General features: G+C 40.1%; 1 protein-coding gene across 6 annotated transcripts in view; it reads right to left on the bottom strand.

The window, feature by feature from the left end:
* TRPC4AP (transient receptor potential cation channel, subfamily C, member 4 associated protein) overlaps window positions 1–26,620 on the bottom strand; it is a 29,559-nt gene extending 2,939 nt beyond the window's left edge. Inside the window, exons 1-18 of one of the 6 annotated variants that reach the window (XM_010584061.1) lie at window positions 26,519–26,620; window positions 25,844–25,972; window positions 25,476–25,592; window positions 22,423–22,480; window positions 21,244–21,299; window positions 19,523–19,651; window positions 17,551–17,752; window positions 15,350–15,538; window positions 13,504–13,646; window positions 9,258–9,389; window positions 8,506–8,564; window positions 5,979–6,080; window positions 4,053–4,136; window positions 3,624–3,714; window positions 3,134–3,274; window positions 1,454–1,562; window positions 1,138–1,250; window positions 663–869 (exon numbers count right to left, since the gene is read on the bottom strand). In XM_010584061.1, coding sequence (XP_010582363.1) covers window positions 663–869; window positions 1,138–1,250; window positions 1,454–1,562; window positions 3,134–3,274; window positions 3,624–3,714; window positions 4,053–4,136; window positions 5,979–6,080; window positions 8,506–8,564; window positions 9,258–9,389; window positions 13,504–13,646; window positions 15,350–15,538; window positions 17,551–17,752; window positions 19,523–19,651; window positions 21,244–21,299; window positions 22,423–22,480; window positions 25,476–25,571 — 1,911 coding nt within the window. In that variant the 5' untranslated portion in view covers window positions 25,572–25,592; window positions 25,844–25,972; window positions 26,519–26,620. Of the gene's footprint in view, window positions 1–662; window positions 870–1,137; window positions 1,251–1,453; window positions 1,563–3,133; window positions 3,275–3,623; window positions 3,715–4,052; window positions 4,137–5,978; window positions 6,081–8,505; window positions 8,565–9,257; window positions 9,390–13,503; window positions 13,647–15,349; window positions 15,539–17,550; window positions 17,753–19,522; window positions 19,768–21,243; window positions 21,300–22,422; window positions 24,763–25,475; window positions 25,593–25,843; window positions 25,973–26,518 lie in introns of those variants that run through there. The other 5 variants (XM_010584063.1, XM_010584064.1, XM_010584062.1 and 2 more) reach the window with 5 other exon arrangements.
* Between the last annotated feature and the right edge of the window lie 777 nt (window positions 26,621–27,397).

Here is a 27,397-nt window from a genome sequence, read left to right as displayed (position 1 = left end):
CCACATAGATTAACACCTCTGATTCACCATTCAGCCCATCCTTCCTGGGGTGTAGAGCAGAAGGTGTGGATGCTGAACCAACTACACCTTCTACAACCAGCCTCCCACTATCCAGCTACAGGCAGGGACTCCCTGCACCTGTGGCAACTATAGCCCTGCTAAGAGCAGCACAGGGTGACCACCATGCCAGCAAGTCTGGGGTGCTTTCCACAGGACAGCTGCCTTGTCTTCTAGCAGCTAAATCAGATACTTTTCCTGCACTGTTTGCCACACCAGGAAGAGGGGACAGTCTGGTTAAGGTGTTAACTAGTGTGGGAGCTGCATTCTGCCCTGCCTCCACATCCCTGTGCAGGGCTGGCCATCTCGCCAGCCCTGCCTCTCAAACCTGCTCAGCATTGGCAAGTCCCACTTCTGTGTGCCAGAGCCAAGACCTAAGGTCTTGTTTAGACAGAAACCCAGCACCGACCCTGTGGCAGTCTGACTGCTTGCAGAAGGGACCTGACTGGCTAAGATGGTGTGACAAACACTACAGAAAGTTACACTGCAGGGCAGAACTTGCTCCCTTCTTTCCCTTCACAACCCCTCACTTCCCATTTTTGCTAGGTGACTAGTAGACAGATAGTGCTATGATTGATTCTTGCTATGGTAAGAGGTACACATACATTTTCTAAGCATGTGCTGTCTTTATCCTTATTGAGGTAATGCTGTTGCCAGAATCGCAGGAGACTGTGGAAGTTGTTCAGGATGAAGCCTGGGTATTTTTCTGTATATTCCATCTGTTGCAAAGTGCGCAGATAAAAAGGTAGCTTTTCTTTCCTTCGGGCCAGCATTAGGATAACTAAACTTGTGTTCAAACAACTGACATTTTCCTAAAAGTAAAAATGACGCAGTAGGTCAAACAACAACAACAACAAAACAAAAAAACCCCAACACTCCTCCCAAATCAAGATATTGGTTGTACACATATCCTTAAAAAACGTGCTCGTGGTAAGCATGCAGAGGAGGTGCTCCTACATGTATCAAGAAAGAAGGGACCTGGGTCTCCTCAAGAGAAGCCAGATTCCTCCCTGCTCCCAGCCCAGTTCATCACTACACAGTATCAGCAAGACAACTGCAAAGTTACTGTCAGCTCTTTACCTGTGTAAGTGTCTGTACATGAATAATATTAATGAGACGGAAAAGAAAGGACATTCTCATGGACATCTGGGACATATATGATAACAGGCGGCACTCTGACAGGACTTCTGCAACTGCGGCAAGAGGAAAGAGACAATCACTGGGTGCTTAAAGCTCAGATACATTGCAATATGGCAGTAAGAACTGCTGCTCAGACTATAGCAACAAACCTGCAAGGTGGCATTCTCTGTCTAAACCCAAAATTTTCAAAGCCCAGACTTAACATAACCATTATCACTACCAAACACCCCCTCACCCCCCATTTCTTATTCTTTACCTTTAGCATCAGACTGATTCTCAAATCGGTCCAGGGACAGTGTAATGCAGCGAACAAGCATGTTGGAGTCAACCAATGAACTGTTGATCTGATTTAAAAATACCTGGAACTAAAGAGAAATACTTTTAAATGTTGCATTAAAAAACAAACAAAAAAATTCATCTTACACGAACACTCATAGATGAGGTCTGACCGAACAGCATTTCATACCCTTTTCAGAATGCATATGGCCAAGAGATGTACTAAACCAATTACTCTGTTGGCACAAGGGGAACAGGTCAGCAAACCCAAGAAGGAAGAGCTATGAACAAGGTTTGGCGACTAGAGCAACAGTAAGTGTTCTCCAGATTTTTGACACTGAAGGAGTGCAGTTCTTGAAGGTTACTGGAGAAATCGCCTTGAATTCTGAGCACAAACATGCACTTCACCAAAATAAGGCTTCACAGATGTGGACAATTTTCCCTTTCCTTCAGAAACAAAAGTTAGGTTCAGAATGCCATAATACTCAGGGTCATTACCTTTTTGTTATCTCTAACAAAAATAAGAGGAGATACACACTCCTGAGCCTGCCTCATCCAGCCCAAGCCAATACTGGCACCAACGGCCGACCAAAGGATCCCTATAGCAAGTACCTTAAAAACACTAGAGAACAGAAAATCAATACCAAAGTCCTGGCACCACTAAAAACTCTTTTGAAGCTGTGTCAGTTCAATGAGACCAAGATTTCATATGTTACTTGTTTTGAAAGAGGGAGACGAGACAGCATGGCTGCTGGCCTCCGTAGTTCCTCCAGCTCCATGTTTTCCTACGCTTATTTTGTACAAGCAGACAGTGCTGGGGAGGAATACAGCAAGGGTTTTCATACAGCATGAGAATTAAAAAAAGTTATACATCAATAAATAGGAAGCACACACAAAGTATAAAGAGAGATTCTCTAGAATGTGTGAGTTCATTTACCAGAAAACAACCTGAAATTCAATACATCTTTCTTTTAAATACATCTCTGCTTCTATTCTCCAAGGTCTGCCAGACCTAACAGCAACCACAGAAAAATTACCGTAACATAAGCAAGAGTATGAGGTCATTCAAAACCTACAAAACAGCTGATGTTACATGCACAAAGTGCACAAGAGCATGAAACCACTTTGCATAGAGAGCTGCCCATTCCTGATCTACATATGCAACTAAGTTTTATAGGTAATTACATCAGCCATGACTTCTTAAAGTGACTGTAAGTTCAAGTAACATCAAAGATATGTCTTTTTGTAGTATCAAATTTTAATGAATACTTTAAGTCATCTCCATGAAGATCCCCACCCCCAAGCTCCAATCAAAGATTTTTTGGAGCCTGTCTCAATGTCCTCAACTATCAGTTTAACCCAAACCCCAGTGACTTCACAGGAAATGTTCTACCATCTTTGAGCCCTGACCTTAGACCTGCTTGATCATGTAACAGGGCAACATTTTCTGAACAGCTGGGAGCACTTCTGAAAACATGAGTGTATGCAGCAACATACATGCTTGCGAAGAGACTTTGGCAGCTCACTCCTTAGGGTTTATTGTGCACCAAGCTCAACAATCACACCAAAATCAGCAAATGAATCCGAGTTTCTCAGTGCTACGTTTGGTTATAAGAGCATGTAATTTGACCCACTGGGGACAGCTTTTACAAATATTTACCTTCTCATCTGTGTTGATGTACTTGTTGAACCTCTTGAATGCATCAATATTGAATTTCATCAGTTCTCCCAGAAGGTCAAAGTAACTCTGAAGCACATCCCGTGATTTGCACTCACTATCAACAATGCAGTAGAGAATATGCTGGCATGGGAGGAAAACATATTATTGCCACAGTTTAGCCCAAGCCAGCAGTACAGCATAGACTCTGATTTCATCACTATTTAAAACATTTATCTGCAGGTTTAGTTCTTAGATGACAATTCACATGAGTCTTCTGTTAAATTAACTTCCCAGTGATGCAGGCTACACAACTGGCCACCCCACACCTGGTTGCCACAAGCAGAATTCACAAATACTTTTCAAGAATTGCCCTATTCCCAGTGAATATTTAACACTACATTTTCACCCTCTTTTGAATTCATTACAGATGAATCCTTCTTGCTTGCTATGGAGTTACATTACAGAGGAAGCTTGACATATACTTCGTTACCTCCAGGAGTCCTCTCTTTAGCAGGAACATCTGGTCTGCATAGGAGGTGGTGCCTCGCAGAAAACTTTCAACTGCCCTTGCTTGCCAAAACCTGAGAAATAGAAGAAATGAGTTTTTAAATTTTGGAGCAAGGGGAGTACTTTATTTACTGTAATTTAAATCAAGTTTCCTAATCTGTTTTGCTCCAATCTGAAGCTGGAGTCAGACCTCCTGATTGTACAGAAAATCACTGACTGTACTGGGTACGAGGTCCAATGGAAGCTTTGGCATTCTCCCTCACCTGCGCTGCCATTGTAGCCAAGTGCAACAAAGCCAGAACTTTTCACAGCTTACGATTTTCCAGCATTTTCAACTGCTATGAACTGTATGAAAACAAATCAATTTCCCAGTCAACTCAAAACAACACGTTACAGTGCAAAGTGAACCCACCTGAAGGAGGATTCAGCTGGTTCCTTCTTCATGACCTGAAGCAGTCTGGTCAACAAACCTCTTTTCCCATCACAAACGAGACTCCTAGAGCATGTGAAGAAATTACAGCATGAGTGGAAAGGCTGGCAAACACTGTACCTTGCAGAACACTGAATCCTGTCTCTTCTCCAGAGCTTTTAATGATCAAAATCCCAGTATTAAATGTACAGTACAAATACTCATTAACTTTTGTTACTAGTTCTACCAGTGGAAGAGTTCTCCTCACTTGCCTTTGGTAAACATCTGCAATACCTTCAACGTGACTTCCAAATAAATCCTAAGGAAAAATTATTCATTTTCTCTCAAAATTTTAATGATTTCAGAAATACCGATTCACAGCTTGTAGGAATTAATAGATTAGGAAAAAAACATATACCACATTTGAGCTTAGGAATGAAACACATGCCTTTTTTTCCCCTCAACAAATGTAAAGGAAGCTCTAAGTTCTGGTTAGGAGGCAGAGCACAGTTCAGAAATCTAGTTGCTACATGAGGTAGCCTTCTTCTGTATGTACTAGTGAAAGTACAGAGGCTGTAGAACTGCAATACTATTTGTATTAAATAGCATCTTCAGTGCAATATCTACCTACAGTAAGCTCAGCTCCTGCAGAAGCAATGCCTTGATCTCATGTATCAAGAAAAGCAACATGGAAACAAAATGCTAAGGGTGAAAAAGAAACCAAGTTTAGAAACTGAGCAATACTGCCTGTCTGGCTATACAAACCATCCTGCAGAGGTAGAATAAGATGCTTCAGGTGGCACTCTTCTACTCAGAAAACAGCCCAGCATGCATATTCAGCAGATGCACCCAGGTTAACAGCTAATGTATCAGCACCTTTGCGGGGCAGTCAATAGCCAGCTGAGAAAGCCCTTGTGGGAAGTGGATTTCTTGCACCATGACAGCCTGTGCTTACTAACACTCAAGAGAGATGAGAAACTTTGCAGGTCAGAAAAAGCTGTTACACCCCTGATCACTGCTTCCTTTCACTGCGCTTGTAACAGGGTGAATTTTTCCCCCTAAATACTTACTCTTTTTTGAACAAAGCCAGAAAGGTACCTGTGCTTAGAAGGAAAGGATCTGAGTAATACAGACACCATTTCTTCCCAATTAGGCACAGTATTATGATAATAATTATAATCTAGAAATCCTCTTAGAGAATTCCATTTTGAAGCAAGATAAATCTGCTCTGTGTAGACCAAGTCCGTGCTGATACTGTGGGAGCATTCCGACAACTAAATTCTGCAAACAGTGTTTCATCTTGTGAGGTTTGTACATCAGAATCATGTATTAAAAAGCTTATTAAATCAAAATAGTCAATCTAACAGATACTCAAATATAACACTAGAGATTCTCTAAGTGGTTTAACATGTTAATCTAATTTAGCTTATTCTAGTTATTAGCTGCTCTTCAAATAAAGACTCTGAGCAGACACACTTAGATCTGTTTACGCAGACTGGAAATGGACATTATGCGTAAACAGATTGCTCCTGAATCTCAAAACTAGGATTTATTAGTAGCAGCAATTAATGGATTAGAGGCATCCCAGTTTACTTTCCAGGTCCGTCTGCAATGCCTGCAGTGAGAAAAGCCAGGCAAACAGGCAGACCTCGCACATCACAATGAAGTCTGGGCCATGAACCCAAACCCCACATTTTAGGTTGCTTTTGTTTTTACAGCGCCTTACTCTGAGCACAAGGACACTGTGGATTTGCTAATGACCATAAGTATCATACAAACCTAGACACTTCCCACTTAAACATGTCACTGAAACCGAAGCAAGTGTGGTGGACAGAAGGACTTCAGACAAAACGGGTGACATCAAACCTCCAATATAAGTGCTTGTAAAACGCTAGGAGCTGCTGACCTAAACCCTGTATCCCTACTCACCTGTCTGTGTTGACAACTGCATCAACTTCAGGGATGTTGGCTTTATGGGAGATTGCACTCAGCTCATTAAGTTCTTGGCTGTTTAAAAGGAGATACTTGTTCCTAAAGCAAGGCAGTTGGGAAGTAGGGGAAAAACATATGATGAATTCAAGAGGCAGACAAACATGCAACTCCATGAACAGTAAAGCCACACGCCTACGTGGGCTGCAGGACTAGGCAATCAGCTTTCACCTCTCCAGCTTTTCACAGCCATTCACACTCTACTGCTCTCCACCACAGCACATTCCCAAGGTAGGCCAGCTAGCTGCTGTTTTGCAAGCCTCCTCCAAAATTTACCAAACACAAGTTTCAACACTGACCAGCTTTGAGATGGTGGCTCTTGCTGACCTGTTCAAGATCTTATTGCTTGTTTTGCAAATATCTGTTTCCAGAAACACTTGTTTTTTTACAATCTCAGCAACATTTTGCTGAATTTCAGAAGACTTACATAGCAAACTTTTTCACAGCTTCCTACAGTTTTTCCCTGTCTTATAGTGACCACGCTCTTTACCAGTAATAAATCTCAGTTAGAAAGCAGAATCTGCAAAAAAAAGTACTCAAACATCCTGGCATTTTATTACTCTGAGCAAACTGTTTACTCTGGAAATATTTAAAAACTTCATGAAATGTAGAAAACAGAACAGGAATGGATATAAACCCAAGGAATTTGCATGAAATTCTTTATCAAATACTGATCTTTTCATAATGAAAAAATAATTTATCTGTAAAGTAAATTAAATGCAGAAAAAGTCTGACAAAGTAGAAATGTAGTCCAGAGGCTCCCTTTGACAGAGTCCCTGTCCAATGTCAGCGTGCTCCCTTAGAGCCCTCCTACTTCAAAGTGCTCAGAAGCAGACAGCAAAGATTTATTTTCAGGAAACCTAAGGAAGCATAGGATGCAGTGATGAGTGTGAGTGTGTGCAAAGAGAACCTATTCATCAAAACATAGCAACTACACAGAAGATAAATTATTAGACCAGAAAGGTGACGGGGATGCCTTCTTGCTTCAAACACTATCTTCCAGATTAGTGCCCACTGAGGCTGTCACATGAAGCTTCTTTTGATCTGGATCAACACATTTCTGTAATGAAAATAGAGCCTCTCTCTCCATGCAATAAATAGTTAGGCAATTTTGGTTTGTACGCAGTTTTACTGAAGTTAGTATACAAGTACTTGCTGTCATCTTGTCCCCAGCTAACTCAGCTTATCTGTGATTTCACAGAAAGTTCATGTAGCTATTTGTTTAAAACCCTAACCAGATTCCACATGTTCCACTTGATCAAACGTTACAGCTGAAAGCTGTTTTGTGTTTAAACAAGCCTGAGATCTTTGTAGTAGCCACTTAAGTAGGAACACCATCTAAAGAGATTTTATTGGAAAACCTGGAGTGATTCCTACGCAAACAATGTCTCGCATGAAGTATTTACAATAGGTCAGTCTTCCCCTTATGTTTACAGTACGTCCAGTAGCTCCCCATTCTTAAAGCTAATACTCCGCAATCAAAAAGGCTGATACTTCTAATATGCATATCTAACAGTACTAGATAAAACCTACACAAAAACATCACCCTGGCTGTAGATATGACCAGGTAGGCAAGAAGTGCAATATGCCTCAAATGCAGATGTTTGTAAGGAATAGGACACCATCTTGCAGGACTGAATTAGAGCAACAGGACACTGACAGAATGCAAGATACTATTCTACAAGTCAGAAGAGATGAACAAGTACCTCTGTATCATCAGTAGAGAATTAAAAAAAAAAAAACAAAACCCAAGCAAACTCCATCACCCCTCAACTACTCCAGCAGACTCAAGCTTTGTAAGTATGCCTTTTGAAGGCAAACAGAAGCTTTCTTCCTAACTCCAACATAGCTTCCCGATGGCTAGCTGACAGATAATTGTTCCCCTAACATTTTCCCATGCAGTTTAATCAGGTCTTCTCCATTGCTGGCATTTAGACAGCAATCATGTCTTCCCAGCCTTTTTACAATGGCAAAAGACTATTGATTAACCTCTTCAGAGTTACACTGTCTTTCACCCTGATCTTCCAACAGCCTTTGTTTCGTGCTTGTTCCACTCTGAATTAAATCTGAACATGTCTCCACAGGGCACATGTGCTCTTGTAAGCACACTGGCTCACTACCAACTCTCAGGGAGAAGACAGATAAACAGCATCATGAAAGCTGCCTCCTTATTTCTTCAGCCAGAAAGTGTTAACTCATCATATAAATGTTTCAGTTTGTTTCAACAGGAAGCAAAATGGCCTATTTTTAATCATCAACAGACATACTAAGACATGCCCATTGGAGAGCATATCCTTAGCCTTTTCATAGCAGGAGCTGAAAGGCACGTGAACATCTGAGTCGAGTTTAAGGACAGTACAATGTTCCATTCACAGGGAGCCTGCACCATGCCTAGGACACCCGCTGTAACTGCAACCCAGCAAACAATACCACCGAGCCACAACCTACCACAGCTTTTCATACTCACTCATGGTGATCACTAAAGCTCTGAAGAAGCCTCAAGAACTGTATCTTTAAAGTAATGTCCTAAAAAGAGACAAGAAAGGTCAAAAAATTTTGCTTTAGTATTTTTGGATATCATTAAGTACCAAGCTGACATGAAACAGCTGAATTGAAAACCTATCCAAATCAAACCCATTTGGACAGCAGAGCAAGTGACTTGCATAAATGGAGAAGGCTGCGCTTTGCAGGCTTCCCAAAATAGAACAGAAGTGAAGACTGCCTCCAACCCTATGTGCGTAACAGTGAACAATTTCTTCTCACTGCAAAGGCAAAAAAGCTCATCACTGTACTGATCGATTTAGAATATCTAGGTTTGGAGGGGGAAAAAAAAAAAAAAAAAAAAAAGAAACCACCCCTCCCCAGCCCCCCAAGAAATCTGTCTGTGATCCATTTTATGATCTGTGCCTCCTTGCTAGACCTACTAGCTATCATTTCCTTAAGCTTTGGTCATCTTCTACCTTTGGCCTCCAGGGACCACAGAATTTACCCCTTTCCCAGTTCCCAAACTGGAAGAGAGGGAAAGAGGCTAAATTGCCCTCTGCTAAATTGCTAGCATGAGCCAAAGATAAATCTTTAAGTGAAAACAATAATTCACAAAAACCTGAATGTTACCATGTCTCAATTAATTTATTACAGAAGCACCTAGTTACTCAATACAACTCCTCAGAACTATATGATAGGATAAAAATCCAATACAGAATTTAAAAAGTTACTCACTGGGCTACAATCACAATTTTGGTTGTGTCCATGCAGAACAAGGGCTGATGCCGAATGCTTTCTCCAGATCAGTTTGTCAAACAAGTTATTGAGGCCAGGAATCAGTTTGAACTCTGCTATCATTTTATGAACCTGGAAAACAAGAGAAGTACATACCATAGTCTGGTAAACAGATGGGCACAATTACATCATCTTCTGACAACAGAAAGAGTGAATTCTTTTATCAAACAGCACGTGTTTGTGTTAACATGCACACTAATCACAGTGTATCATTACAGTTGTTTCCATTTGGTGGACATGGATAGAAACCAGACATTTTGGGAGAAAGCTGTTAGCCAGTACATCAGTTAACCATGTGCCTCTGGAAGCAGCTTTGGAAATGAGGAGATCACTTCCAGCACATCAAAAATACACCTATACCTAACTTCTACATATCACAAAACTAAGCTGTGTATATTCTGCTGCCAGTCATCTATTGAGCATCCTTTGCTATTCTAGTTCACACAGCTGAAGCTAAGGTAGTCCTCTCAAGACTGCACAAACTGTCTTGTTTTTGTTCAAGTGGCAGGAGTTCTGAGCAAAGCAGCGTCCAGCAGTACCACAACCACACCACAGTTCAAGCACTGCTCCTTCAGGTTAAGGGGAAGTTGAACGTCTTTAGAGAATGCTCAGAAGGGAAGAAAATGCCAAATTACTCAGGTTTATTTATCAGTCTGCCTGCCAAGCTAGGATGTGGTACTTCATGACATGTTTGAAACAGACTGTAGTTACTCATGTAAAACAGCTAATAATTTTGGTGTGAACAGCTGTTAAATACCTTCAGTACAAGCTTTGATACTTTTGATGTAAGCAATTTGAAAGATGAGGAATAGGAGAAATACAAAGTGCGACTCATCAGCTGTAGGCCTATGACAAGCAGTATCCCTTGAGATGTGGTGCAAATGAAAACCACGCACAATTGGGAAGGCCAACATGCTGTAAAAATTAAGTTCCCAAAGCAGTAATGGACATGTTCCTTAAAATCAAGTCACCTAAACAATAACCGAGGTCATCCCTGAGATGCAGAATTATAACTACCAGTATTTCAAGCAGATCACTCCACTTTGTTCAGTTTCCTCAAATACCTGAATGAATCAAAAATATTTGAAGCTGATGCTATTTTACAGGTTTTCGTTCTTATTCTTGTTTGCAGCATAGCTCATGGCTTTTTGCATTCTTCTTGGCTGTAGCCACCAACATTCCCGCTGCTGGGCATCTCCAAATATCACACCTGAGGAAGCATGCAGCTTCTTCCCACTTCACCCATACTACCCTAACAGATTGCAAAGCTTGGAGTCTTTTGGTGCTCCCTTACTTTAAAACACTCTCAGACACTTTGATCTAGTCACAAGCCTCCAACAAAAACAGTTCTGAGGAATCTCTCTGAACAAAGCACTCCCTGTAGTCCCCCCATCCCTCAGTGGCCAGCATGGCACAAGCACAACAGGATGAAACCAAGCGTGCGAGCTGCCTGCAAGAGCCTTGGCCCCTCAATAAAGGAGGAGCTCTCTATACTCATCATTTTAACTCATGAATCTGCTCCTTTCCATAAAGAGCATAAACTGCTTATTCCAGATGACTCATCCCTAATTTAAAATGTGTTCAGTTTACTTTTAGTTTGCATAACCCTAAGTTCTCACCTGACAGACAGCTGCATGACAAAGCTCCTCAGTCACAGTCATTGCCTTTGGATCACAGTCTCCCAGACCCCAAACTCATTACAACTACTCAGCCTGGGGATGCCAAGACAACCCCTGCTCTATATGCATCCTTCAAACTCCTCTGACTTTTTCCTGTTGCTGCTCATGAATTGCTCCATTGCTTTCTTACTACTAAAACTATTATGAGCTTCTGCTGAGTGCAGTTTGGCTCCCTATAGCAGGAGCAAGTAAATCCGCTGCTTGCCTTTTACCACAATACAGACATGCAAGACAGCCTAGAAAAATATAGAAGGAGAGTAATTTAGGGTGTGACCATAATGAGAAGGAAGCAAAGGACAAATCTGCAATGAAACACCACTTATCCCCAAGGGTGTGATCATCCACAACGTAGCAGCAGGTAGGAGCCAAGTTGCTGCTAGCACAGCTGTCAATTTATGCAGGTTAGCCAGCAGTCAAGTTTAAACCAAGAATTGAGAGTAAACATTCAGCAATGGGTTGAGTTTGTTGGGAAGCCGCACCATCCTTCAAGCAAATGCAGACCATTATGTTGATTATCACAGTGGACTGAAGCAGGTTTGTAATGCCTTTTAGAAATTCTATGCAAAATTATTCCAATATAAAACCAGTAAGACCTTTGGCTGCTCAGACTGGAAGACTGGTATCACAGATCCTGTGCTTTTATTCCCTCATAGAAAAAGAGATACCATCAAGCAGCTGAAATGCTTATCAATGAGAGTGCTATGGCAGACACTGCCATTCCCTGCTTACTGGAGCTTTCCACACAGAACAATTCAGCTCTAGTTCTTAGTCTGACTGTCTCTCAGAAAGGAGAATGGATTTGCACTAGCCACACAAGTCTTTGAAAACTTCACATAGATTAAGGAATGAAGGATATATCATGTGTTTCAAAGGCAGAGGACTTTACAAAAAGACCTGGCTCTGGACAAGAAGTGTTTGGGAATGAAGTAACTCAAATCTTTCAAGAATTCAATTCCAGTCCTGAATCAGCCCTGGAGAAGTGAACTGCATGCCAGCTGTATCCTTACACAGTTTCCCCGTTTGCATGGGGGCAGAAGTAGCAGAGGAAGAACAAAGTTGTTTTCCCAGGAAATTTAAAAAAAAAAAAAAAAAAAAAAAGTCAGCTTGAAAGCTAGCTATTTCAGCAGCATACTTTCTACCTCGTCACATTTGACAGTAAAACACAAGAACTGACCCAGGGAGTTAAGGAAGCCAGCATCTCCAGCTCCCTGAACAGGCGGCAGTAGGATGAGGGCAAGCTGCAAGTAAGTTTCTGCAGTATCTATAAAACTGCATTCTTGTGGTGAAATCAGGCAGGGATGAATTATCTGGCTTGATACAATGGAAAAAAAAAGTCCTCCTAACAGATCCATGTTCTGGTAGTTCCAGTTATGTCTTGGACTTTTTTTAAATTTTGTTTTATGCCCAATATAAACAGTACTTCTAAAAGGAATGACAACAGGATTAGGAGTTTCTTATGGTAGCGATTGTGGTTTCTGCAAGAATTGCTAGTTTCCTCTGGTTACTATTATACAGAATCTATTACTTTTTAATGCTGAGTGTCCATTTGTAGGTTCAGAGTGAACAGGTTAGTTATGTTCAAGACTGTACTACAAACACATTTCTATTTTAAACTCAGATTAAGAGTTTTAAGACACTGCCTGTGGTGAGTGTTTGTGACTCCTGTACAGTGGGAGGTTACTAGCAAAGAACAAAATACTCAAGATAAATGTGCTCAAGCAACAGCCCCCCAACACATCTACTCTTGCCTAATACAACAGCCCTTCAACAACTCAAAACAATTTGATCCTCCCAGTCTCTAGGGCATCCAAATGCCCCTGCTATTCCAAGCTGCTCTGCTGAGCTGAGCAGACTGCTAATGTTGGAAACCTGTCAAAACTGCACCAATGGATTGCTTTTCTTTTCCCTTCACAATATACTTTTGACCCATTTAAAATCAAACTACAGCCAAGCTGCAGTGACTGGTTCTCCGTAAGCCTGTGTGAGGCAGGGAACAAATTTTTCATTTCGAAAGCAAGAAATACCAAAGGAACAGATAAGTGGGATTTCTAGGCAGCACCCAGTGCAGACAGCACTGAAGTGTATCCTCCCAGCTGAAGGTTTAACAACATGCTCACACTCAAGCCGATGCGTGGGAACCTACTGCAAAAATCACCCATTCACAAATCACCCCAGAGGATTTCCAAAAGTGAAAGCAGTCAAAGAAGGGGAAGACCTGAAAGGGCTCTGCATCCATCTTGCACCAGCGCAGCAGCTCTGCAGAGACTGACCACCCCTCCACCCCACTGGTCAGCACAACTTGTGACAAGGCCTGCCCAATGGCTCATTCTGGTTCTCAGCAATGAAACACTGCCTGTTTGTTTGTGGATCGCTGCAATGATGGGATTTGCCCAGCTTTACGCCTTGAGCTTTGCCCTTCATGTTTCTGTGTCCATGACCTAATTAATGAGCACTTAGGTTTAAAGAGACATCAACTTCCACATGTGTGACTGTTTACAAGTGCTCACCTGATTCCTTTGTCTCCCCATGAGCAGCACACAGAGAACATACAACACCTCCAGCTTATACATAATCTCGTGCATGATCTTCATGGACTGTGGAAGCTGTGTTCTTGTTGAGGTGTTGGCCAACCCACTTTCATCTGAAGACTCTGAACAAGATGGCAAAGATGTGAGCCTGAGGCAGCTTCAACAGGAAAGGATTTGTTACAGTTATTACTTTTACACTGAAACACTGAAGATAAGACCAGCATGCCTGCTTGAATCTTATTCTCAACTAAAGTAGTGACATACAACAAATAACCATTTTAAAATAAATGCTACAGAAGAGAAAAAATACAGCCTGGAACTTTAGAGGAGATAAAATTAGATTTTTAAAAATTATTTAATTTTTCCATAATAAGCTAAATGGCATCATCTACCTAAAATAAGTAGGATCACCTACATGAATTAATAGATTACTGCACCAAAAAGCACATAGCAGAAAAGGTAATAAAAGCAGGGGTGAGATTATCAGAAGCATTTATTATTAGTCTACTTTCATTTCATACCTCAGTACCAGTATACTTAGGCCACAGTTAAATCATTTTCATAGCCCTATCTAGAATTATACTGGTAAGGGCAGAAACAGGATATAACACGCCATGATTGCAAGTGGAAAACATGGCAGAAATCATGAGTGAAACAGGGAAAGTAAGGACACAGTGAACGTGTAGGTTGCAGTTCAGAAAGGAGTTAGCTCTTTACACAATACATAACTAAGTGATGAACCACCCTGCCACAGGACAGTGTGAATGCTTTTTGAACACATGTGAAGAAACAGTAACTAGGCAAACACACAAAGGAAGGAAACCATCAAAAGCTCAAAAGCATAGACAACACCTCTGACTCAGAAGTCCCTAAGCCACAAGGCACTGGAGACTGAGGCAGTATTCTGGGAAAGTACACCTAGGTTTGCTTGCTAACTGACGTTGTGGGTCAAGAGCTCTGACTGGGCATGTTTCACCTCAGCAAAATTGCCTTGTGAATTCCGTTCCAAAATACCAAGCGTTCTCCAGTTTCCACTAAGTTGGTGTGTATAAAGGTATGCCTGAGATGCTGTTGAAGCATTCACATATTTCATTTTTTTGTGTAATTTCAGAAGTTTTAATAATTCATTGCTACAAAACTAATGAAGCTGGATAAGGAAGAAAGTTTTCCAAAGAAGCACAGAAGCAAAGATTTAGGTATCAAAATTTTGGAAAAATTCTCATTACGTTACCAAGTACTTTGAGTTCTACAAGACATACACTGCATTTTTGTAATATTGAAGGGTGAAGAAACAAACCACATGCTTGCTTCAAAGCATTTTCCTAAGGTTGTATTAACACTTCCATATGCTCTCCTGGAACAATTTTTTTTTTTTCCTCCAATTACCTTATTTAATTTTTCTGGAACTACCTTTCCTTTTTAAAGAAGTGACCACTTGTTTGGTATGAAGTATTTGGACCTAAAGCCATCAGCCTAAGTTTTAGAGCAAAATGCTGGTAAAGTCACTTACCTCAGATGTGCGTTATTTTTGTCACTCCAGGGGAGATTAGTGTTGAGGATGTACAGTATTACAGTGCTATCTAGGTGTGCAAAGAGCACAGTTTGCCATAGGACATTTCCTTTTGCTAACTTTAATTCATGAAAAAAAAAATCAGTGCTACATGAGAACAAAACAGGAGTCAGACCTAAATCCTGATACGTCAGTTTTTCATGTAAGAAAAAGGGAATCAATACCAGTTGAAATGAAAAGCAATACATGGCAAACACTGACGAACGTTAAGATATACATCAACCAATAATGACTAGAGGAATGCAAGCCAGATACCTGTACTGCTCTGCTCCGCCTCTTCATTTGCTACTCTCATCAGTGCATCAAGTACTAGTGCATTGTCCAGCCAGGTGTACCATTCTTCTAACTCCTGAAGGAAGCTGGAAGTACCTGTTGTTTCAGACACCTTCCTTGTTGCCAGTTTGCACAATCGCTCAATGAAGCCTGGAATATTCAAAAGTGTAGCTGAAAAAGAAAAATAATTTTATTACGATTTAAGATCACCAACACAACAATCATCAAATCCTCTATACCACAAGGTACCAAGACATCTACATTAGTAATATAGAAGACTACATAGAAATAAATTCCATCTGGTTAAAAACATCCAAAGATGGAAGAAGTCGGTGCACTCTCCTGTTAAGGACTGGAAGAGAGTGTACATATCCTAGGCATAATTCAATCAGTGTTAAACTGGTTTGTGTTGGACTTACACTGGAAAAAAATTAGTTCTACCCTGCTTTAACTGCTTGTTTCTGGCCAATTCCCTTTTGCTGGCACTGCTGTTTTCCAGTCCACAGTGAGTCAACATCAAGGAACTGATCTGGCTGAAAATTAAGCTGGCAGAAATAAAGCAGCAGTCCTTAGAAGGGGCAGCTCCACCTCCCCTTTCCTCTGTGCAATGCTACCTCCTTCAGTTTACCTCCTGTGGTGTGTCATAGCAAACTGAACTAGCTCACTTCAGTAGCTGGGCAGAAAGCTCAGCTTTTTAAGTACTAGTTTCCCGAATTAGTTCATCATGGAGAAAAACAGATGGGGAACACATGACAGCAGCCCCAACTCAGAGGGTTTTAATTGTTGTGGAACTGCACCCTTAGAAACAGCAGTTCAAGGACAGAAGTCACTGGTCTGCAAAATACTTGGGGAGGTGCTAGGAGCTGCATTTTGTCCTAAAGTTTTCACAGAATAACTTACTTACAGGACCTGTTTATTATAGATACATGGCTAAGTCTTCACTTCACACTTGCAGGTGCAAGTAGAAAAGGACAAAGAATTTGGCCATGAACACTATGTGAAAGAGTTGCAAGATTCTGCCCACAGGTACCATCTCTGAAAGAACAAGCTCCCTGATAAAATTTTTAAAATGGAATATGCTTTACAGCCCTAGACACATGCTCTAATTGTACAAACAAAAAATGATTAGTTAAACATTTGCTTGGCTAAGTTCAGCTCTGTAGGATCCAAGCTTATTCAGTTCACCTGAATTAAACTTTGTACCCACACCTACACATACTTGTGCATTGCTCTTTACAAGTAAGCTCTGGCAATCACAGGGCAGAAGACAATACATCCCCCTTTAAAGTTTCTCAGCTTCTGCCTGCTGTATTATGCTATCCATCTCTCACTGGATGCTGTAGAGGCGGCAGCAGTTACAAATGGAGCTTTGCTGTTCATGGCTAACACAAAATGGTAGAAGATGAGAGAACCAGCTCCAAAATCCCTTTCTGCACTTCCCAAAATTGTTTGGCATGGGCCTATGCAAACACCTGCTTCAGAGGCCCAAAAGCTTTTCAGCATAGTAAGAGCAGATTCTACATTTGAGGGTACTTTAATTTAAATCTCTTAAATTCATACTCATCCTTTTCAGCAAGACTTCTGCATCTAAGAAGTACTCAGCAAAATAAGGAAATCTGCACTGTGCCCAAAGTTTAAGTTGAGATTAGACCCACAGATTTCCAAGGCTGGTGTGGTAACAGTGGGCAACATGATTAATATTAAACACACTTTATCATCAAGAAAGACATCCTGCTCAGGACAATGTCAGATAAAATCAGAGAAGGATCTGCTCCGCCAGCAACCACGCTGCATGCCGTTTTAGTTCAAGAATTCGTGTTTTTTAAGGAAGACACAGAATTACTGAGAGTTACTAAATGGAAAGCCGTGGAAATGACTGAGGGATAGAAAAAAAACCCAATTATTTTAAGCTACTCAGTTCATCAAAGAGGGCTGAAATGACAGAAATTAACTCACCTAATTACCAACACTATATGAAACTGAAAGCTACAAAGTAAGTTTTATTAAGAGAAAAGATTGTTTCCAGTAAAATGCCTGAGGAAAGTGAATAAAGAAAAATGCTTTGTAAGACAGAATGCTTACAGTATCCTCTAGAAACATAGGCTACAGATGTGACATTGAGAGGAGGGAAACTTTACACACTGTTGAGATTCTTCTGCATTTGCTCACAATGTAACAGTTACCTTGATTAATTTCAGCTCGAGAAGGACCCAAGTTTTTTTTCTGCTGGGCATTTTTGGCAAGAAGCGTGTGCTTGTCATCACTTCCTGTGTCAAGTTCAGAAATTGTGACAGCAAGGATCCTGCAGAAGTTTGCAAGCTGCTGCTGATCAAAACTGGACACAAGGCTCGCAAGATTGGGAATATCATCCAGTTGTATCATTTCCTGGAGGAGGCAACATCAACTAAGTAAGTCGCACGTGATGTTCAATAAGTGAACACAGACACAGCCAGGCGGCTTCAGCTACAGCTCTTCCCTGGTGAGATCTGTGTTTTTTCAATGTTAGTAAAGAGAAGCAAGCAGGCAGTGACAAGTGAAGAGTCTGAGAACAGCTGTGATTTACAACTGGTGTCACTTATGTTTATCAATTCCAAAAGTATAGATACCCACATTTTAAAGACTAAGTATTTACATAAAATTTGGGGGCTTTTTTTAATTAAAAAAACCCAACACAACAAACCCAAACCCAGAACCAAATTTAACACACAAATTACATTTAGATATTAGAAAGTTTCAATATTGTTTTCCACTTCTGTATTTCCTTTGAAACTCACAGATGAGAAGCATGTCGTGGTTTAACCCCAGCCAGCAACTGAGCACCATGCAGCCGCTCACTCACCTCCCCCCCACCCAGTGGGATGTGGGAGAGAATCAGGGGAAAAAAAACCCAACCCCAAACTTGTGGGCTGAGATAAAAAGTTTAATAGAACAGAAAAGGAAGAAAATAATAATGATAATAATAACAACAATAAAACAAGAACAATAATGAAAGGATTGGAATATACAAGTGATGCACAATGCAATTGCTCACCACTTGCTGACTGATGCCCAGTTAGTCCCCAAGCAGTGATCCCCCCCCCCCCCCCCCAGGCCAGCTCCCCCCAGTTTAGATACTGGGCATGACATTACACGGTGTGGAATACCCCTCTGGCTGGTTTGGGTCCACTGCCCTGGCTGTGTCCCCTCCCAAATCCTTGTGCCTCTCCAGCCTTCTTGCTGGCTGGGTGGGAGAAGCTGAAAAATCCTTGACTTAGTCTAAACACTACTGATCAACAATTGAAAACGTTAGTGTGTTATTGGTGTTCTTCTCATACTGAATCCAAGACATAACACTATACCAGCTACTAGGAAGAAAATTAACTCTATCTCAGCTGAAACCAGGACAGGCGACTTCTAGATTATTTTTCTCAGTCTTTTTCATCAAAAGATCTTTTTAATATAAAGGTGTTGAAAACAGTTCTCAGCAAAAAGCATTTATGTTCAGATAAACTAAGCTTGTTTCGTATCTCAGGAAGTACATCATCCTTGACTTTACTCTAAAAAAACAGTGACAAGTTACAGAATCCTGACCCTCTCCACAAAATGTACAGAGACACATTTCATTCAGCATTTTCCCAGGTTTACACCTCTAATATTTTATTTGCATCACATCAGGGCACTAAGCTGTAATGATGCTGGCAAGCAAGTTCAAAAACCTAGTTTGTGCAGAAGACCTAAGTGCCCTGTTCCCCCAGCCTACAACTTCTCAGAGAGGTGATGAACCTCAAGGTAAGAGAGAAGCACAGGAAGCCTTCCTGATGTCAGGAAGACTACTAAAATATTTGAAGGCAAGGATGAGAAGTGAATTTATATGAGGTTCATTTTGTTTATTTGAAATACTGGTTGTACTTTAATGACAGCTTGGTACTCGCCCTCCATCATCCTCTGCAAGCTATACAAAAGCATTACAAGTATGAGACCACAGGCATAATTTGGCTTCTATATGAAACATGGCTGAAGTTAATGATCACTGTAAACAGTCATGTTTCAAATAAGCTACAAGAAGCGAGAATGCTAGCTTAGACAATTACCTTCAGCAACTCTCCAAAGAAAGAGTTCTTTCCTCTACTGGCCTGAAAAGCCATACAAATACAATTTAAGAAACCAGTAACTAACCTTTTTAACTCCCAAGATATCTTCAATGAGTGTTGCAGTTTGTAGGAATGTCTTTTTGTTTGTCATCAGTGTAAACAGGAACAACACAAAGTCATTTCTTTCTGCCAGTCGCCTTGTGACTCCTTCCGTCTAGAAAGCAGCAAATGCACACGCAGACCCAAAGTCAGAGTCCACCTCGAGAAGTCGCACCTTACAGGCACATGCAGGACAGTTTTACAGATGATGTGTTATCAAATCAGCTATTCCTGAAACCAGGAAACATTGTTTATGGTGACCAAAACTAACTTCAGTCCTTGTTTGAAGTTAACGTGATGCTTGCAAAAACTACAGGCTCCAGGATGAGAGGTTTCATCTCAAGGCAGTTGTTTACTTGCCTGAATCAAAAGTAAACACTGCATGCCTGGAAATACGTCAGAGAGGCTTGTTTCTGGTTTCCCATACAAATTGTAACCAGCTCCATTTTATCGTATGTAAATGCAGTCCCCAGATTCCTCCTCAACAGTCAGCATTGCTGCTCAGCTAGGCAGAGTCTGAGCAATGAGAATCAAGTACTGGCCTTAATGAACTTGGTGATGAACCCAAAAGTCATGCTAAAGCATGAACTCAAGTTCATCACCAAGTTCATTAAGGCCAGCTTTCATGCTCTGATCTCTGCTGAGAGCACGGCCAGTCTTTTCTGGAATTAAACGAAACTTAAAACTACATCCTTACTGCTTGCAAAGCTGTGTATTATATATGACTGACATATTACCAGCGCTTGCAGAACTAGACTAGCTTAGACACTCCTGGATATTTAAACATAAGCCTAAGAACAGTTAATATTGCACACATTTCTGTGATCCTAAACACTTCTCATTCAAGAGAGAGCAGTAATACTGAAGTGAATTAAAACAGCAGCTAGTCTATAAACTGCAAAGTGGTTTCTTAGCACATGAAGCTATTCACAGTTTGCAAAAGTTGCATTACCTGTATTTAAAAAAAAAAATAAAATCATGTAAGGCAAGGAGAAAAGTGTTCCCTCTCTTCCCCCTCCCATATGTACACAGATACTTACTAGTGAGAACATCTGTTAAACTCTGGAGATTAGGTTGATATCTTTAGACAGTAACTGCCTTTTTCTAAATTTTTGTTAAACAATGTTTCCTAGGTTATTACATAATACAATGTGTGATTAAGTAAGCAATCCTGAGGGTGTTTGCTGCATGCATAATCTGAGGCATGCGCTTTTAGGTTCAGAATTTTAATGGCAAGGTGTTTCAATAGGCCTTTAACCCAGCATCTTCCTTGGCACTGATCTGCCATCAACTGAACTGAACCAATATTCAGCACATGAAGGAGTTACAGGATCAAACTTAAAACACTTTGCCAGCACCATTACTGAACAAGACTAGCTGTAGCTTGGCTTAGCAGGCATTCATTTCCAGTTTCAAATTTTAAGTTTGAATACAACAAAGGCTGCCACAGCTTTCCTATGGAAACACAGATACAGACAGATCCAAACAGGAGGACTTAAACTTGACAATGTGGCTAAGAAAACAGAAATTATTTGAGTAACACATCAAAATATAGGGCGGTCCTATATTTAACTGAAGGAATTTTAATGAAAAGTAAGTTTGAAAAGTAAGTTTAAATTATGCTTAAAAGAGTCTGTATGTTGTATTATCAAGTGGCACATGTAAAACATGACCAGCAGAACACTTTCCCGCAGCAACTGTACTTACACATATACACGTGTTATACAGTATGCTTAAACAGTCCTTGATGAGGTCATCGCTTACTGCAAAGGAGAAAACAGACATTCACTAGCTATACATGGCCAAGGAACACTAATGTCCAACAGTAGTGACGTGAATAGCTATAAAGCAGGTGAGAATTTCAGGCTAACTAGCTCAGATCATACGTGCAAATGCTTTGGAGGATAGACACCAGACAAAGAAACACTCTATACCTGACCTGTTCACATGCTTTCTTCCAAAACTACTATCAGCACTGCCTAGGACCACAGACAGAGATATATTTGTGGTCTAGTGCACTTCTTAGTCACACACAAAAGAAAACTATAGAGTTGTAAACAGTATTTTAGGAAAAATATCACAGATCAACTCAAAATTTGTCAATATGAGAAACTGCTGAGACATGTTATTAGTTCCACAGGAAAAAAAAAAAGGACAGTTCATGCAGTTTTCTCCACGCAGCATCAGGAATTCATAGAAAAGCTTTCAATCTGAATTACTCCAGCATTTTCATATTTAAAGTATGTTTTCTGTATAGACATACAACAGCTGCCTCTAGCTCAAGTTCAAGTTACTTCACCTTTGAAGTTCCCTGGCTGACTGGCATGGAGTGTACCATGACATCTCCTTCTGCTGGTTCAGGGAACCAGCAGAATCACAGACAGGAGAAATGAAAACACTAAACCAAAGCTGCTCCAGCAGGAAAGTTGTGCTGAAGCTACTGCACCCCACTGACAAGTTCTCCTTATACCAATTTGGAAATTAGTAGTCACTATGACTAGGTCAGGAAAACAGCATACTTTTCATTATCTCACAATCTCTGTAACTCCTATTACATAAACAATGTTTTGTGACTTATTATTAATAATTGTTAAATGTAGCTATAGCCACGGTAACAATAAAAGTTTCCAGTGATTGCAGATTTACTGCATGGAGAGAAGTATGTGCTGCTGAGTGCATGAATACTCCCAAGCTGTGCTTTTCAGCAGGTGACTATCCTAAACCCCATCACGAATAAGTACTACAGAGAACAAAGAAACCAATGATTCATTTAGGAACAGGAAATTGCTGGTATGGAAAGAGAATAACAGAAAAATAGAATAATTTATGTCTGAGTAAGGACACAAGGCAAAAATGGAAAACAAGATAAAATACCTATTTACTTACTTTTCTGTTTCTTTTTCTGTGTAATAAGAGTAGGTCTCATAAGAATTTCTACTAAAAGCTGTAATAACAAGATAAAGAATTAAGGGAATAGTCATTGAGATACAAATAGCCAATTAATTTGTCAGTGACAAATCCAAACTTAGTCCTGTCTCTGCTGAAGTCACAGAGGTGAAAAATGGAAGCTCTACAATCAAAACCCCACTGGTGTCAAAATTACATTGACAAAAATTATTTGTATTTACCCTGAAGAAATAATAACAGTTACATAAAACAATCTCCCACTGGCAAGTTTTAAAGATTTAAGTCTGCAAAGAATGTTAATTTCACATGCATCCAGCTAACATCAAGGATGGCTATCACACATCTCTCAAAATAATGAATCTTTAGCAATAATCTGCAAAGAGACACAAATTTTGCAAAGGCTCTCACTAAATCTTGCTGGGCTTCAAAACACATTTTGGGTCCTGACATAACAGAACTTAGTTGCTCCAGATTTTAATCTCAACAACAAAGAGCAAGCCACTGCTTGTGTACATGCACCTTGTATATATACCTACATATAGATTCACAGATATGTGAAGTGTTGTCTCATTTCTATTTAAGGAATGTAAGAGTCAGCTTTCCAAGACTAGGACTATGGTTCTGATAGATGTAGAACTGATGTTTAGCAGTTCTAGCCTATACCACTGGTTTACTTTAAAACATTTTAAAAAATAGCAGTTTATTTAAAAATGAGAGTTAGCCACTAGAAGGAATTGATGAATTCTGCAAGAAGCATTGCAAAAAGCCCCTACTTTTAAAATTCAGTTTAAAATTGTTAAGAGCAATGTAGGCATCACCCAGTGAAGTCATCCCAACCAATAATATACTCGCCCTATTTGTTCCAGCTTAACTTTAACCTTCTTTTAATGAACTGCCTACCCAGACACAGAGGAAAACATCTGACAGCACTGGAGGCACTGCCCACATTTTAAGCACTGACAAATAAATAAATAGGCAACTTTAAAGAGGAATATACATTTTCCAGCAATATATGTAATAGTAGCTGTAGCATCAATAGGGTAGAGAAAAATGACTGCAGCAGTAATGTAGCGCTCATATTAATGGCTTACGTTTTAGGAGGAGAATGCACAACTCAAGGCTTGGTACCCGAGATAAGCATCCAAAGATATCCCTATGCACTTGGGATGCAGGCCACCTGCTCTTCTCCTGGGAAAGAACACCTACTGAAACAAGTCTATCCTTTAGGGGTGGCCACAGTCATGATCACTCCTGCCTTGCCACAGAGTGGATCTTTTCAGCTAGTATTTATTTTTCCTGGTCAATACTATAACCCACCATGTATTTATCACCTTATTCTTGCAGAACTGGTATGCTCCTCACATACACTCCAGGGACTGGACTGCAGTGGTGTGAGACACTCCTTGGAGAGGGCTTTCTTCAGCCATCCTACTGAAACTGCAACAGTATGCAGCAAGAAGCGCAAGAGTCCAATGGCAGAAAGAGAATAGGTAACAGGGTGCCTCACCAGAGGCAGAAGGAGCAGAAAGGGAGTTATGAGATCTTATTTCTTGGACTGGGGTTGCATTCAGATCCAAAGTCCACGAGGCTTGTGTATCAGTTCATGTGTTTGTACTCTCGGGTAATATTTTACATGTATTCATATAAAGGGAGGAGACACAAATGTGCATTTGTTCTTCCTTGATGTAAAGGCTGTCAGAATCCAAAAATATTTTAAGGAATATACTATCACACATTATAGCATATACAGAGTATACTGCAAATTTAGTGTCCTTCAAAGCTACTCATGCTTCACAGTTCAAAATACTGCAACACAGAATCATCACATGGCATACACAGAACCAGCAGATTAGACCACTTCCCTTTCAAGTCCTGGAGTAGGATTTTCAAAAACACATAGCACTGGCTTCTACCACTGCATTAAACTCACTTGTATCAGCCAAATCTCTGGCCATAGTACCAGATAATTACAGTGTATTTGATATTTACCATCTCCAGCCCAAGAAAAAACAACAATAAACAAACAACCCCAACCAACAAAACCCAACCAAATATTCCCTCCTCCCCCCACTTAATCTGTGCATTCTTATGTTAAAAGCACTTCTATGGGAAGTATCACTATTTCCCTTTAAAAACAAGGGAAATTTAGAACATTTTCATACAACTTTCTACATTGTTTGGGTAGTTGAAGACTTTTGTCCTCAGTTGACAGGATACCAGCAACTAAACCAGTGTTAATTTCAAAACAACATAATCTAAATACAATTTTTACTTAAGTAAAGGCATGCTAAGTGTAACAAGAGAGAAGTAGCAAAGACACTGTTTAGTTAGACCACAAAAAAAAAAAAAGGAAGAAAGTGTCAATTAGTTCACTGAAAAATACAAATCATACATTACTACTGAAAGCTAAGATTCCAGAGTCTGTCACCATAAAATCGAGCAAACGTAGGTATTTGTGTAATGTAGAATTAAAAAAAAAAAAAACAAAAACCAAAAAACCCCAAAAGATAAATTGCCAGAATGTCTACAGAAACCTTGCAGTTCTGTTTAAAAACGTTTCCACAGATGAAGTAGTCTGCATTGCATGCCAGCAATAAACATAGACAACCTGGCTAAGAGAGCGCCCTAGTGTGCTTAAAAACCCGCCACATACCCTTCAGTGGCAAGTGAAATTCTCAGTGCTCTAGTACCAACTGTATCTCACAACTAGAAATCATTTGAAACTGTTTTCATTGAGAACCTAGAGGTCTCACCAGTTAAAAACTGACTGCCCAAACAAACAGTCAGATCTTCTATATCATACAAGAAAAAGCACCTCACTTTTGATGATATAATGCCTCGGAAAATACACCCTTTTCACATTTTGATTAACAGGAATAGGCACAATTCTAATACTTAACATCAAATTGGCGAAGTCATTCTGTAGCTTGCATTTAGATGCTTCAAAGGTCTCAAGGACCTCACTTACAGACTTCTCAGTGGTATGACTATCATGAAGAAATCTTTTGATATTGTTGAAAAAACACACTTACATCAACTCCTCCAAATAAGTCAAATGTGTATGTATTTGGGAAAGTGGACTCTTGAGCAGCTTTTCTATCTTCTGTAACAAATGCCATGGCTTCCATTGAAAGAAGTGGAGAAATTTCCTGTGTGCAGTTAAAAAAAAAAAGTTAAAAACGAAAACTGTTTATCAGTATAAACACAATTGTCTCCAACTCTCTGTGTGATCTACTGACTAATCAATTACACGCATTGCCAGCTCTTATCTACCAGCCAATTCACAGATACTATCATGCAAACAGTTTCAAAAATTAGTTAGAATATGATCACAGTAAACTTTAAAGAAAGCAACAACAAAATAACCCCTAGCTTTCAGGAAGAACAGTGCAGACAGTACCTTTAAGATGCTTTGGCACTGGGAGAAATCACTGTTTGGGTGGCTATGTTCATACAGCTTTTGCAACAGTAAGGGAATCCCATTCCATTTTGCTTGTTTATCTCTTTCCTTTAACAAGGCCTCTGTGATCTGCAACAAAGAAAGAATTTAATTCCCATGTGTCCAATGCTTCATAACCAGGAAAACAACCTTATCACCTCCCCAAAATATCAATATCCAAGTATCACAGAAAAACAGTTTATTGTAGAGAGTACCAATACAAAAAATACCATTATGAAATCCAGTACCTCTTTCCGTGCAGCAATTTATCCAGGACTGGTAGCTGCAGAATTTTACAGATGGTCAAAGTATCTTAAGCAGGACAGGCCTTAAAGCAGATGTTATAATTTAGAGTACTTAATCTCATTCCATATTTTTATATTGATCATATATTTTAAAATAGGAACACAATACTCTCTAAATAATTCCATTAGTAGAACTCCAATTGACAGGTCACCAAATGAGGAAACGGGTGCCCTTGACACTATCAAAAATTACACTAATCTAAGGCAGATGGAACCCTGAAGATGGAAAGGCTTCATTACTTGTTACATTCAGCTAGTAATGAGTATTTCCCCAGCCAAGTCCCTGAAGCCACTATTGGTCATAGCAATGACCCAAACCACTAAGACTTACAAGCAGGCTCCAGAAGAATGTATCAAAGATACAGTGGAAATTTCCTCTGTAGTCTTGGGCTGGTTATAAATGGAGACCAACAACTAAATCAGTAGAATAACACCACTGTCATTATCCTCTGGGAAGCAGGCTGCAACCACGAAAAAGAACACCTTACCATTTGCTACTACATTTGGGCAAACCTTCTCCAGTTTTCCTCCTTCTCCCCAAAATAAATAAATAAAAAATTCTCAATATTCACCACTGTATTTTACACCTGAAAAAACCTGAAGTAGCAGCACAAGACTAATAAATATTCTGCTTAGAATCGACAAAAGAGGTTTTGGAACCTAAACACTTCCAGGTTACTGCCAGCAGATGCTGTAAAGGAGGAGCTCTTCATTAAAGTTCACCACCCAGTCAATGCTGACCAAAATTTAACTCCCTTAACAATACTTCAGAGGTAGCTAGATCAACCCCAAAATAGGGAATTATCCTTGTACAGAAAGGTAAGGCTGGCAATGACAATTACAGCCAGCAAGATTTCTGGCTGGTTTTACAAAATTTTTATATGCCCTCCAAAAAAAAAAAAAAAGAAGAAAACCCCAATCCCCAGGTCAACAGGACTGCATCTCAATGCAACATGTATGGATTTTCTCTTATTCCTAGGCCTAAACCTCTAAGCTGCTCTCATTCTGCATAAGTCACTCCCCGAACCTTTCTGTGGTTAACTTGCATTGTTTCCCTCCAGCCTGCTTAAATGTTCAGTTAATAGTTAACAGCCAGAAAATCTTGCTTCTTATTGTTTCAGCCAAGACGTCCTTCTCAGATATACCTCAGTGTACAATTCCAAAGGGCCATTCAATTCCTGATTAGACAATTACATGCAAATATACTCCA

Source organism: Haliaeetus leucocephalus, unplaced genomic scaffold (assembly GCF_000737465.1).
Source record: "Haliaeetus leucocephalus isolate CR32 unplaced genomic scaffold, Haliaeetus_leucocephalus-4.0 Scaffold933, whole genome shotgun sequence".
Classification (NCBI taxonomy): domain Eukaryota; kingdom Metazoa; phylum Chordata; class Aves; order Accipitriformes; family Accipitridae; genus Haliaeetus; species Haliaeetus leucocephalus.
The sequence above is the reverse complement of the archived record's forward strand: the minus strand, read 5'-3'. Positions and strand labels throughout refer to the sequence as shown.